At 37.8% G+C, this 12,776-nt stretch overlaps 1 protein-coding gene across 1 annotated transcript in view; it reads left to right on the forward strand.

Annotated features, from left to right (window-relative positions):
- The window catches only part of si:dkey-11f4.7 (piezo-type mechanosensitive ion channel component 2), a 119,336-nt gene that overhangs the window by 66,519 nt on the left and 40,041 nt on the right, over window positions 1-12,776 (forward strand). Inside the window, exons 25-29 of the mRNA XM_037536046.1 lie at window positions 8,043-8,144; window positions 8,257-8,422; window positions 9,122-9,365; window positions 11,860-11,956; window positions 12,286-12,445. Coding sequence (XP_037391943.1) covers window positions 8,043-8,144; window positions 8,257-8,422; window positions 9,122-9,365; window positions 11,860-11,956; window positions 12,286-12,445 — 769 coding nt within the window. The remainder of the gene's footprint in view (window positions 1-8,042; window positions 8,145-8,256; window positions 8,423-9,121; window positions 9,366-11,859; window positions 11,957-12,285; window positions 12,446-12,776) is intronic.

Genomic DNA, 12,776 nt, shown 5'->3' on the forward strand with positions numbered 1-12,776 from the left:
CCCATAAACAGTCATTTCAACAAATATATAAAACATCTGCTGAGGTGCAATAAAACTTCTCGCTGAAGTTAAAACATTTAAGCACAAAATTGCAATAATCTTTGGGGCAGTATATTGTCCACTAAATTTAGTAATCACGACAGGCCTAGCCCTGTATTAATAGGGATGCTCTGAGTACAAGAAAAGGAAAAAAGTATTTCCATGAAACAAAATAAAATAAAGAGAGAGTATTAAACAAAAATATTTTAAGCCTGTTTGGGTAAGCCCTTAGTAAAAATGCACTGGTGCAGTAACAGTTCTATGTCCAATGGCCTGTACCATTGCAACAATAAAGAAATAAAAACACTTTAAACAGCACAAACTGGTTCATTTTCTGAACATATTTGTGAATCTCCAACACAACAATTTCTGGGACTATGCATTTAAAGAAGTGGCACTATAATCCAGCAAAAAAAAACTAAACTTACCACAACAGCAGGTTTAACAAACAGGAGCACAGAAAGGTGATGAATCAACAGACATTTACAACATGCAGGACCTACAAAGGTCCCATCAAGAGGGATTGAATCATTTGCCAATTGCACCCTCCCTAGCAGATCATTTTTTAGATTTAGCAGCCTGGGTGCTAGTGGTTTAAAGTCATCCAAGCCCATGAGGACTTTCTAAATGAAGTTGAAGGTGTGGGTCAGTTCTTTTGGATAGCTGATGTTTAATGCATACATTAAACCAACTAACATGAGAAAGTGTGGGGAAAAAAATACTCCTTGTCTTTGGGCACAAAGGACACGCTTTTATTTCAGGAACAATATATGGTTGCTTCCTAGTGCCATTACTTGCTGGGGTATTCAGATATGTCATTCCATTGCATTTATAAAATAAAAGGGTATCCTGCAATATTTGTTAATATCATCCTGTACATATTTAATAACTTACGTTCCAAGTCCTGAAAAAAGCAGAGTCATTTTCACGAAGGAACACAGGGAGGGCTCAAAGTGCAACAGTACGTCTGTGGTTAACATCACATTGGTCCTGTAAATAGATGTGAAACTCTTTAGAATACATGAGGGAATGAGAAGAAGCAGATGGAGAAGAGTAAAACAACAGAAGCAGCAGGAGATGCAGGATAGAAAGTAACGGGGAAGCAGAGGACAAAACAGAGAAGCAGAGGAAAAACACAGCAAAGCAGAAAATTTTGTGCAATACCTTCGTTAAAATTAATACCAAATGTGGTCTCTTACCAGAAGATCATAAGCACTAAATATGCTCCTCAGAGCTTCAGTAGTCTTGCCCAGTACATGCAGCCTTCTGCCGGTAGACACCCAGTAGTCTTGGTGTATGCTTGTCCAACTCTGCATAGACCTTGCTTCGCAAGTTGATATTTGTGATCCTGTGAAATTCTGCACAAACCTAAACATTCAGCAATAGGAATACAAATTAGATTAAGTGTTCAGTTGTACAATTTGTTGTTTTTACAACACATTACAATCTGCATTTAAAATTAGTTTATTAATTGAAATTCCTATGTCTTGTCACAGACTTTGGATTACAGAAGATTGTGAAGCTGATTAAGTTTTCAATAAAGTAAATTTTATTGAACACTGATTCTACAAAAACCAATATGAGGATAGATGAATACACCAAATGAAACACAAGAAGGTTAAGAAAGAATTTACCTGTGACTCTAATCGAAGCGCAGGCCAATTTTCCAGAAAGTCCTTGACCGATGGGTTGTCGACAATGACCCATTTCCGGCGTAACGCATATGTAGTTTGCATTAGTCTCTCTATCATCTGTTGATTTCTGTCCACCTTTGATACTTCTTCTACCACTTGCAATCTTATTCGCTCCAGACTTGAGGCATCCTCTCCTCTTGGGAAATTTGGTAGATAGTTCACCTCTGCTCAACGAGCTCTTTTGATGTTGCAGTGGGGTGACTCACTCTCTGGGTTATTTCAGCTCCTCTTACCAGAGTTAACAGCCACCTCATTACATCCAGGCCTGCTCAGTTTGGTGCTATAGTTACCCATCTTGAATCTTAGGCTCATCTTCCAGCCATACCACCCACAATGACTTCCTGGCTCTGTAAGGCAAGGATGTTTGGTAACAAGAGCTTCAGCAGCCCTTGCGATTTCTTTATCACTAGGGTAAGCCTTGAAAGAGTGCATGGTTTTGGCCATGTTCTCCAAGATGTCATGCTTTTGAGCTCTTGTTAGTTTCAACATCTTTCTAGCATTCTGATATTCTGTATTTCCAGCTTCAAGGTAGTACTCGACATCATAAGAAAAAAGGGGTACTGGAAACACATCAGGCCTGACTGACTCAGACTCTGCATACGTGCCAGGGCATGAGGGAGCAATTCTGTGTCCGAGGTTCCAGTTGAGCTAACATCACTCTCTGATCTGAGAATTCTTAGTAGAGCTTTCTGTGGAAGTTCTGTAATGTCCAACCGAACAAAGAGCTGTCCTCCAAAGTCAGGGTCTTCGTATTGTAGAGTCAAGATGAGGTTTGAATTTCTCTCGTGTTATGGTGATTAGCTCTTCCACTGATGTGGGCTGTGTAGCAAGCACAATCTTGTGGGCAATATCTGTGGCAATGAAGACTCTTAATAACATTCTCAGGCTCTGCCATCTATGGGAGGCAAACAATGAAACACTATAATTATGATGTTTCAGATAAATTACTTCATATTCCATGCATTCAGTAATGCTCAACAAGTTGTACATCATTTTATTCTTGTGTAAAACTTCTCTTCACTAGGAATGGATAAAAGAAAATAAAAGTTGAGGTGGAGGAAGCCATACCTTTTCAATATAGTGGCAGAAACCGCTTTGTCGTCAACAGCAACTGGCCCTCTACACTATAAGCAGAAAGGGGACAAATCATTCAATTTTGACACATTGCAAATGATCAGTTCATCTGGAGCCAATTTATATGCCCTTAAGTGGTCTATGTAATTAGACTATGTAAAGGCTATGTCATTATTTTAAAGTAGGATATCTTCAATCTTACTAAACTGAGGCAAGCCGCCCTCCACACCTGTAGAAACAAACGTGCCAACAAAAAAATCAGTACCATCAATGGTAACCCTTAATGTTCTGTATATATAAAACTGTCACTCTTCTGTTTAATGTAATGCTGTGTGACTTCAGGCAATGTTGAAACCAATACAGAAGTCACAACAGATGCTTGCTGATGTGGTTTGAAGAACCCTGGAGCACTAAGATAGTAAGCCATCATATGCTGGTGTCTGACAGTCAGTGTCTTGAGCACATTTTTGAAGTTTTGAGTGTCATGTACAACCTGCTTAAAAAACCGGTGTTTACCCTCAAATCGCATGGTCCACAAGTGAACAAGACGACCAAATGATCAGTTCTGGGTAATGTTCAATGTAATGGTGTTTTGGCCAGAGTCTAAACTGGGGAAAGGCCTCAAGTAGCATCTGTCGGTGGTCCCTAATTTTACTTTGTAAATACTGAATTGTTTCTTCAGTAAAAGTTGGGGACAAGACTAGGTCCAGCAGGTCTTTTAATTCCATTAACACAGCCCAGGCACAGTCACCCTCTGGAATTAAATTACCCACTATTAAGGGAAGTAGCCGGAGTAAGGCAGCATTTTCATGCCCATTACCACCTATGGTCATTTTCGAAGCATAGGTCTTCACAACTGGCTTTGGTTTATCAACTTTGTCTGCATGTTCATATGGGAATGTCACAATTCTATGATTCAAAAAGTCAAGAGTGAAATACTTAAGACGGATAATTTCTTGAATGCATAAAGCTACCTCTACTGGCACAATCCCCTCAAGAAGTCATGAAGAATATCAGGGGGGCAGTGATGGGATGAAAATGATTCAATCCTTGTCTTAAAACAGTCACTTGTCACCCCAAATTTGTTGCCACATTCTCCCTGGGTGACATTCTGAACATTCAGGTCATGGCTTGCTTTGGTTCTCAAAACAAAATCACCCTCAGAAGCATCCTGAGATCGAAACTGGTCTTGGGTAGCCAGGCAGAACCTGCACACAGAAGACAGTGCCTTACACTGACCAAGAGACTCAATGAACACACCATCTTTTTCCAGTGTCTGAATGTCTTGAAGTGCCTAAAGGATTGGAAACTTCTCTCTCATCAACATATAAAATTAATGGCAATTTCAGCTCATGTGATGGTGACAGCAGTTCATTTGCATGAAAGTATGAACCATCTCGGTAGGTAATGTAGTGACTGGGCGGAGAGCAACATGCTTCTTGAATTTTATCAAATACATCAGTATGTTTGAACAGCTCCTGAATCATTGGGAGTATGGGGACATACACAGCTGTGTGCCCATGTTCTATGACATACTGGAAAGGCATGACGACAGGATAGGACCTCTCTATATAGGACTTCCTTCGTTTATTGGAGGATAATTCTGCCCCTCCAGCTGTTGCCCTGACAAAAATATTACTGTCCATGACAACACTAACAACTTCTTCAAGAACGGCATCATTGACAGTGGTGGAATATTTCTGCAACACCTTACTTATGTTCTGTTTCAGAAGAGGTCTAGACAAGAGAAACACCTGACCCAAATGCTCCACTATCTCCTGGGCTGCTAGATCAGAAACATGAAGAATCGCATTTTATATCAGTGTTTAGAGCAGAACATGTACTTATCCAGTTAAAGGGAGTAAATTATTTTATTATTTAATAGGCATGCAGGAGCGCATTGCATCAGACGCTCCTCCGTAAATATTAAATGAAAAACAATGAGTTTAGTGATTGTCTTTACTTGAAAATGTTGAGCTTATTGAGATTAAAACTTGAATATCGTTGTATGAACTTTAATGTTTTAAGCTGTTTGAACTGTTTTGCTTACAAATAGAATCATTTTAATGAGTTCACCACACTGTCAGGGAATACAGTGTAGAATAACTTTATAATGCCCTTAACCACAATAATAAAGCACCTGGTCCTGATGGCTTTTCTGTTGAATTTTATAAACACTTCTGGACAATACTCGCCCCACTATTCAATAGAATGACTGCTAAAATAAAGCATAACAAGAGTTTACCATCTGAAATGAATACTGCTATAATTTCATCTCAAACCTAACAAAGACCCCACCCTACCCTCCAGCTCTGTCCACTATCACTCATTAACACAAACATAAAAATTATAAGCAAGACCTTGGCAACTAGAATAGAAACAGTTATCCAATCACTTATACATCCCGATCAGACCGGCTTCATCAAAGGAAGTCATTTAACCACTAACATGCGCAGAGTACTTAACCTGATGCATCGACTCACAAGTCAGAAACCGCAATAGTCACATTAGATGCAGAGAAAGCTTTGGAAATTTTTGTTCACCCTCAATTCTCTGAGAATTTCTATTCTCTTTTTTTTCTTTGTTTACTTTTCTTCTGTTGTTTTTTTTTTCCCAGTATCTACCCCCCCCCCCCCCCCCTTTATTCCTCCTTGAAATTTTTTTGGTTTGCTTGTATGATTGCAGTTTGTTGCCCTCCCTCTACACAATGGCAGTGTAACGGGATTACTTCTGCGTTGTGTAGTGTTTTAATGATGCACTGTTGAAGTGATGACATCAGCACACCGGCTTAACATGAGGGAGCATTTATTTTCACAGAGTTTACAAAAGGCGAATAAACAGGCTTCATTAGTTTTTCTCTCTCTCGTGCCCTCAGCTGCGCCTGTTAAACACCGTGCACTCAGATTACAACAAAGCTGCTACACTACATGAACTATATAAACCCTAAAATTGCGAATAAAAGTTACAGCTCTTCTTTAAAAACAAGCAAATGCATGTACTGCCGGTTTAATCTGGTCATATTAAGCAAAAGTAAAGAGGAAATATATTAGCATCCCTACTTCGTAATTAGTATTCCACCTTAACGTTCCACCTTAACAGTGGCCAACAGCGAATAAAAACGTACTAAAACCTCATAAAACACGGTGTTAACGGCACAACAGCATAACCAGTGTGTGCTATCATGTTTTTGTGACTGAATGAACTCGTTTTATGTCGAAAACTGGAAAATACAAAGTGTGTTTTAACTTAAAATAACACAGCTGTGCCAGCACACACATTTCTCTCACAGTGGTGTTTTCCAAAGAGGATGAAAGGTGGGGCTACAGTTTTCTTTCATACTCCACTCAAGTAAAGGCTGCAAAAATCCATCCATATTGATCTTGCTCTTGTAAATCAAAGTTCTCTTTTATATATGTCCAAAACGTCAGACCCTACAAACTAAAGAAAAAGACTTTTCCTTCCCAAAGATTATTCTATGTAGATGTTTATGTGAAAGAAAGAAGAAAAGAAAAAAATGCCTTGATACCTCATTAATGAGAGTTTAATAATTGTTTAAGGCTTTGAGCAGACATAGTTTGGATGAGTCTATTCACTGGTTTAATAAATCGTCCTAGCCTGGTGTATATTTTATCAGTTTGAATAACCCTGGATGAAGGTAAAGGTGGCTCTAGAGTGTTCGTGGGGAAAGTGTCTTCTACTGGAACTGTAGATACCATGTTATTACGAGACCTAATGGTTGTAGAGCTGATCTCAACATGTTCAGTGTCACCATGACATGACAATGAGTGTGGTTGATTCTGAGAAATTTCTGCAGACCAGATTGAGGCTGTATCATCCAGACCTATGACTGGTTCACCCCGATCATCCTCCTGTTGGGTTCCTGCCCCATCTTCAAAATCAAGACCGCCTCTCCCTCTCTTTTTGCACCAGTCCTCTGTATCCTCAATTTGTCCCAGCTCTGGAGTGTCCTGTAAATCAGTGACCCATTGGGTTGTCCTGTCATCGCACAAATCAGTCTGACCATCAATCATTGATATGTTATGGCTTATACTGTCTGCGCTGTAGGAGCTCTGATTCCCAGACTCACCCCACGAAGGTACTGGCAAGAAGTTCACTGGCATTAGTAAATTTCCATGAACAGTCTTAGTCCGTCCTGTACTAGGACTACAAATCCTGTAAATGTTCATTGAGTCATTCTTGCTCACCACCACATAGATGGTGTTCTCCCAGTGAATAAGTGAATAATCTAGTGTAACATCACACCACCACAGCAGCATATACTAAAAGAAATTTGTAATACCAGTAATAAAGAAAAATTTGTCCTCCAAAGAGGAGGGGGTGGTGGCGGGCATAAAAAAAAAAAGTCACACATACTAATGAGTGATGTTAAATTACTGAACAGGCGATAGCAAATTATTGGAATCAGAATAATTTATATTTGGCCAAATGAGCTATCACTTCAAATGAGTGTGCCTTGGCAAAATATCACATTAAATTCCACATTTATATTGTTGTTTCTGCATAGTTTGTCAATTTGTAACCTAAATCATTCATAGTACTGAAAAGGTATATTTTACAGAAGCTTAGATTTTCTTTTACAGTGAAGGTGACAGGAACCAGGGGTCATGGTGTTGACACTGCAAATATAGCATTTGGTTTGCTAATCCAAATGATCAGTGAATCTACATGTCTGTGTTTTTATATGTTATGTTAAGGTAAATTTAATGAATGGATGAAAAACACATTTAAAGTCAATGACTGTCTCAAAAAAAAAAAAAGTAAAACAATGTCTCAGACACCAGACATTGAACTCTTTAGACATACAGTTCCTATCACCACAATTCTGACTTGGCAGGTTTTTCTAGAATGGTACATTTCACATGAAACCACTCTGAAAGACTTTACATCTTAAAAAATTAATTGTAAAATGTAGAAATTTTGAAGAATTGGTGAAATTTCCCAGTTAAAATATGAAATAATTTAAATAAATAATTTTTATTATTTATTGCAATGAATCAGTGAGGAGTCATGTAAAGTGATTGTTAATTACAGTGCACATCTTTGCATTTTTTTATCATAGCCCTTACAGGGAATGGCTTAGCAACTGTGTTGCCACATTCAAAAATAAATCTGATAACAGGGTAAATATATATGTTGTAAAATTGTGTTTTTTCCGTGCTTTCTACTGGATCAATAAAAGGATGTTGAGTAAGTGATGCATGCAATGTGCTGCAGATTATCCCTGGAGGAAATCTACACCGGCTTTCACCTCTAATCTGATAAAGTGGCTGTATCTGCCAGACTTTGCCATGCAGCCTAACCCCACTTTCCTCCTTTGTGAGTCTGGTTGATTTCTCAAATCTCAAACATGTTATTTTAAATATTGGTCCTCTGTGTATCACTTCCTCATTAATCTTTCTTTTTCACCATCTTTTCGTTCTCTTTGTAGATGACTTCTTGCTGCTGATGGCAGCCTCTCTGCAGTGGCAGGTGTTTGAAGATGAGAATAAAGCCTCTGTGAGACTCTTGGCAGGGGAAAATGTGGAGATCAGCAGAAGCCTAAATCCTCGGTCGCTTAATCAATACACTTCAGTTGGTAACTTCCTGCACTGCAGGTGCGTATATATATGTGTGCAGGTTACCATATAACTAAAGGTGTAATGGTTCACCATTTTAAAGTTTTCATGCAGTCCTCGGATTTGCCACAGTTTTGTTTGCATTTTAAATAGGCATAGAAAAATGTAACCAATTTTGAACCTTAGTTATTTTTATTGCACGTAAGTTTAATGCAAGATGTGCAAATACAAACCAGAAGTCTTTTTTAGAAAGCAAATGAAATAAGTTACTTTTAAGAGTTACTCTTTTACAAAATTGTTGCAAAAAAAGAGAAAGACAGACCCAAGTCAAATTAATGTAAGCTTCTGCAAAATTAAATGTAAATATCAAGCTTCTAGCTGGTAGAACAATTTGAGACATTAATTGTTATGAATTGTGTCTTATCCAGCTAGTTTTTTAAGTAGATGTTTATTTAGATGTAATGCAACACAGTATGTGAAATGTCAAAAAGTAATCACTGGTTTCATAGTTTTTAATTACATTTTTTAAAATGTGTCTCTGTCAGTTTATCACATGTCAGTAAAAATTAATATCGTCACTTATTGTGTATCATGAAAATTTCTTGGAGTGTCATGATATTACATATTTGCCATATCAACCAGCTCTCATTTTGTATGGATTCATCAAAACACCTAAGAAACATGTTAGTATTTGTGTGTGTTTTTGTGTATTTGTGTGTGTGTGTGTGTCTGTTTCAGGTCATATCTTGACATGGCGAAGGTTTTTGTTTTCAGTTACTTCTTCTGGTTGGTGTTGTGCCTTGTTTTTATCACTGGCACCACTCGTATTAACATCTTCTGTCTGGGCTATTTGGTGGCGTGCTTCTACTTCATGCTGTTTGGAGACACTGTGTTGTTGCAGCCTGTAAGATATATACTCAAACTATGGGACTGCCTTATCGCCTATACCTCTGTGGTCATTTGCCTGAAAAACTTGATCTCAGTAAGTCTATGTTGAAACATTTGTAAAGTATTTGTTGCTAAGAGAGAAAGATTCACAGCTTTGATTTTCAGATTTAAATTAACTGTTTATTTTATCGCCCCATAAGTTCTAAATATTACCCAGGTAACTATGAGGTGCTAATTTAGATCATTATTTTGGGTAAAATGATGAGTAAAATGGACACTGCTTAACTAAATTACATTAAAATGCCCAATAGGTTCTTAATATTCTCAGAGTAAGTCTGTATTACAAACTCTCAAGTGCTGTGTGATGTCAGTCAAATTAAGTTATGATTAAAATACTAACAAGTTCTAGCTAATAAGTTACTAATGTATCTCAAAATTATTTTGAGTTACAAAGTGGTTATGGTATGTACAAACATTGCAGTGAATTGCAGTGTAATGTTACATTTAAGCAGGAAAGTAAATTGGAAACATCTTAAAATCCTGGATTAAAGTAGTTCAGATAGTTGCAATATTTCCCCTGTTTTCTGCCACTTTGTGAGGCTGTAAGGTGGATCGAATGATGACAGAGGGACATGCGCGCGCTCACACACACACACACACACACACACACACACACACACACACACACACACACACACAGAGTCCAACTCTTCCTCATACAAGTTAGGCAGTTCCACTTCTACATGGCTTTATTTTAATGATAACCTGTCTTATTTTTTTCTGAGTCTTTTTCCCTTGCTCTTGCTGTGAAAGTGTAAAAAAAGCAAAAGCTAAAAAGCTAGCCTGCTAACTGGCATGTCACCTTGTCTTTTTATGTTTTCAAAAGTACAAAAAATGCAAAATTGAAATGTTTTTGTACTTCATTTTTTAACAATTTTGTTTTCTTTGGCTTTTCAGCAAAGGCAGATTCTGCCGACTGTCAAAGTCTGACTCATGTTTGAAATATGTATATGCATATATGAAATATGCCAAGTAGCATGTTTAACTCAGAAATATGCCACACTAAGTAAGAAATTTGTGCCCTTTTTTTTCCTATTTACATTGAAGAGAATGTAAAAGAGAGCTGACATCACAAGTAGTTGTATGTTAAAAGTACAATGAAAAGTGGTTTCAGAACTAGAACTGCCACCTCAACCCTATAAAAAAATTCCTAGATGCTTAATCAGTAGGTTAATTTTTTGTTAAATTTCATGGATAAATAGCCAAGCTCAATAAGCAGTTTCAGGTCTAGATGTCAGTCCAGCGACAGATTCTAATATAACCATATAAATCTAATATAAACGGTACAGCAGTTACATTCTGAAGCATTTAGGCAGCAGAGTTTACCTGCTGCAGTGTTTAAGATGTAATAGGAAATTTTAAAAAAGGCAGTTCTAGAATAAACACAGACATTTGAAGCTTCTAAAAACATTCAATGTTTTACATGAAGCTTGTGACAGACATATTAGCATATGTTTTACCTTGTAGCAGTTTTACAGTGACTCTTTCAGTAGAGAGTATGGTATATAGCTGCTGCTGCTTAGGCTACCATTCATATTTAATCAGTGATGTGTCTGGGACTTCTAAAAGGCCTATAGTTAAGCTTTTTTCCTCACAAAATTTTTAAAACATGTTTGTCTGATTCCTGTGTCATTCTTAATTATGCTGTTAGATCATTTAATGCACTAGGACTTCTCTTCAGCTCTTGGTGTCAGGATTGGCCCCTCCCAGTCTCCCCCATGTGCTATTTGTTTACTTTTGATGTTCCATGTGCGATTGTTTTGGTTCAGTCCAGCCCCCTTGTTGCCTGACTCCACCCCTGATTGTTACCACCTGTTTCCCACCTGTCCCTCATCTTGCCTCTGTTATATAAGCCCTGTGTTTGACCTGGTCTGTGCTGGTCTTTGTTTGTATGTTTGATCGTGCTGTTTGGAGTTGGATGTATTAGGTTGTTTGATCTTCGGGCCCTGTTGTTTGTTTGACCCATTTATTCTCGTTACGTCTTTCCCTCCATTTCTCTGTGTTGGCTCATTAAACCTGGACTGTCTTGACCCTGATTTGCCCATAATAAATCTTGCTCATCTCCACACATGCGTCTGCCTCAACATCGCTCCCCATCGTTACACTTGGAAGTCCTTACCATTAGAAGAGCTCTCTTAGCCCCATCTACCTAGATACCTCAGAGAAACAATTCCAAATTGGCCAATATTCTGCTCAATGCTTCAAGAATTTAACCTGTTTGTTTCCTTTCTGCATTTAGCAATGAAACAAGAGTAGCACTGTTATACTTGCTGAATTTAAATACAAACATGATTCTATTAAATTAAAAATAACTAGAAATTACAAGCATCTTTTAGTTCCCAGAAAATATTAGTTCTCTCTCAAAATCTAGAAGGCCCTGAGTGTTTATTTATTTATTTAATTTGGACAGGTCCTGGATATGTCCATAGTATAGAATAAAATGTCTTTATGGGAAAGATAATGAATACATGAAATGTTTGCAAGTAATAGACTGACATTAAAGACCATGTTTCTGTGTGTGACTCTAGCTGGGATCCTGTGCTTATCTGGACAGTTTACTGAAGAATGGCTGTTGGCTTATTCAAGCTTTCAGCATGTTCTGCACTATTAAAGGCTACGATGTGCGTAAGTGACAATAACCCTGCAGCATCCTAGAATGAGTGATAGAAATTTGATTAAATGTAGTATTTGATGTTTAAAGCGTGGCCTGTTACCATATCAACCATTTGAAATGTTTAAGCGCTTTAGACTGCTAAAGCCACTCTTGCATTTCCACCAGATCATTCACACCTTACCAACCAACCAGTATAATGTAAAGTTGAGTGCTTTATGGTTCTCTCTGGTTGTCTTTATGTAGTATGATTTTTGCTTATGTTTGTTTGCACATGTAAATGTCTGCATGCACATCTCTCTCTCTATGTGCTGTTTGTTTGTGTATGTGTTTGTATGCACAGCTGAACCTGATGATGAGTGTGAGTTGCCAGCAGGAGAGGCTGGTATTGTGTGGGATGCGATTTGTTTTGCTGCTCTGTTGGCTCAAAGGAGAATATTCCTCAGCTACTACTTTCTGTATGTTGTATCTGACCTTAGAAACTCAAAGATCCTTGCTTCCAGGTGAGAAAGTAACTGAGTCAGACATTTTCTAGAGAGTACTGCATGATGCTTTAAAATTTGTTTTCTCAGCACTTCTTGATGCCTTCAATCAAAAACTAATCGCTGACTGCAGTTATACATCATCAAACCTGCATTTATACTGAACAGATTGCTGTAGACAAGGGTTGAAATAGTCTTTGATTGCCAAAGATCTGAAATTAAGACTCAGTCTGTAAAACCTTATTTCACATCTCAGATGTCCATTTTCAGTTTTCAGTATTCAGTACTTCAGTATTTCAGTTCTGTTTATGCAACACTGGTCTACACATGTTAAACCTTCAAACAGGATAAC

This window comes from Pygocentrus nattereri, chromosome 29 (genome assembly GCF_015220715.1).
Source record: "Pygocentrus nattereri isolate fPygNat1 chromosome 29, fPygNat1.pri, whole genome shotgun sequence".
Taxonomy (NCBI): Eukaryota; Metazoa; Chordata; class Actinopteri; order Characiformes; family Serrasalmidae; genus Pygocentrus; species Pygocentrus nattereri.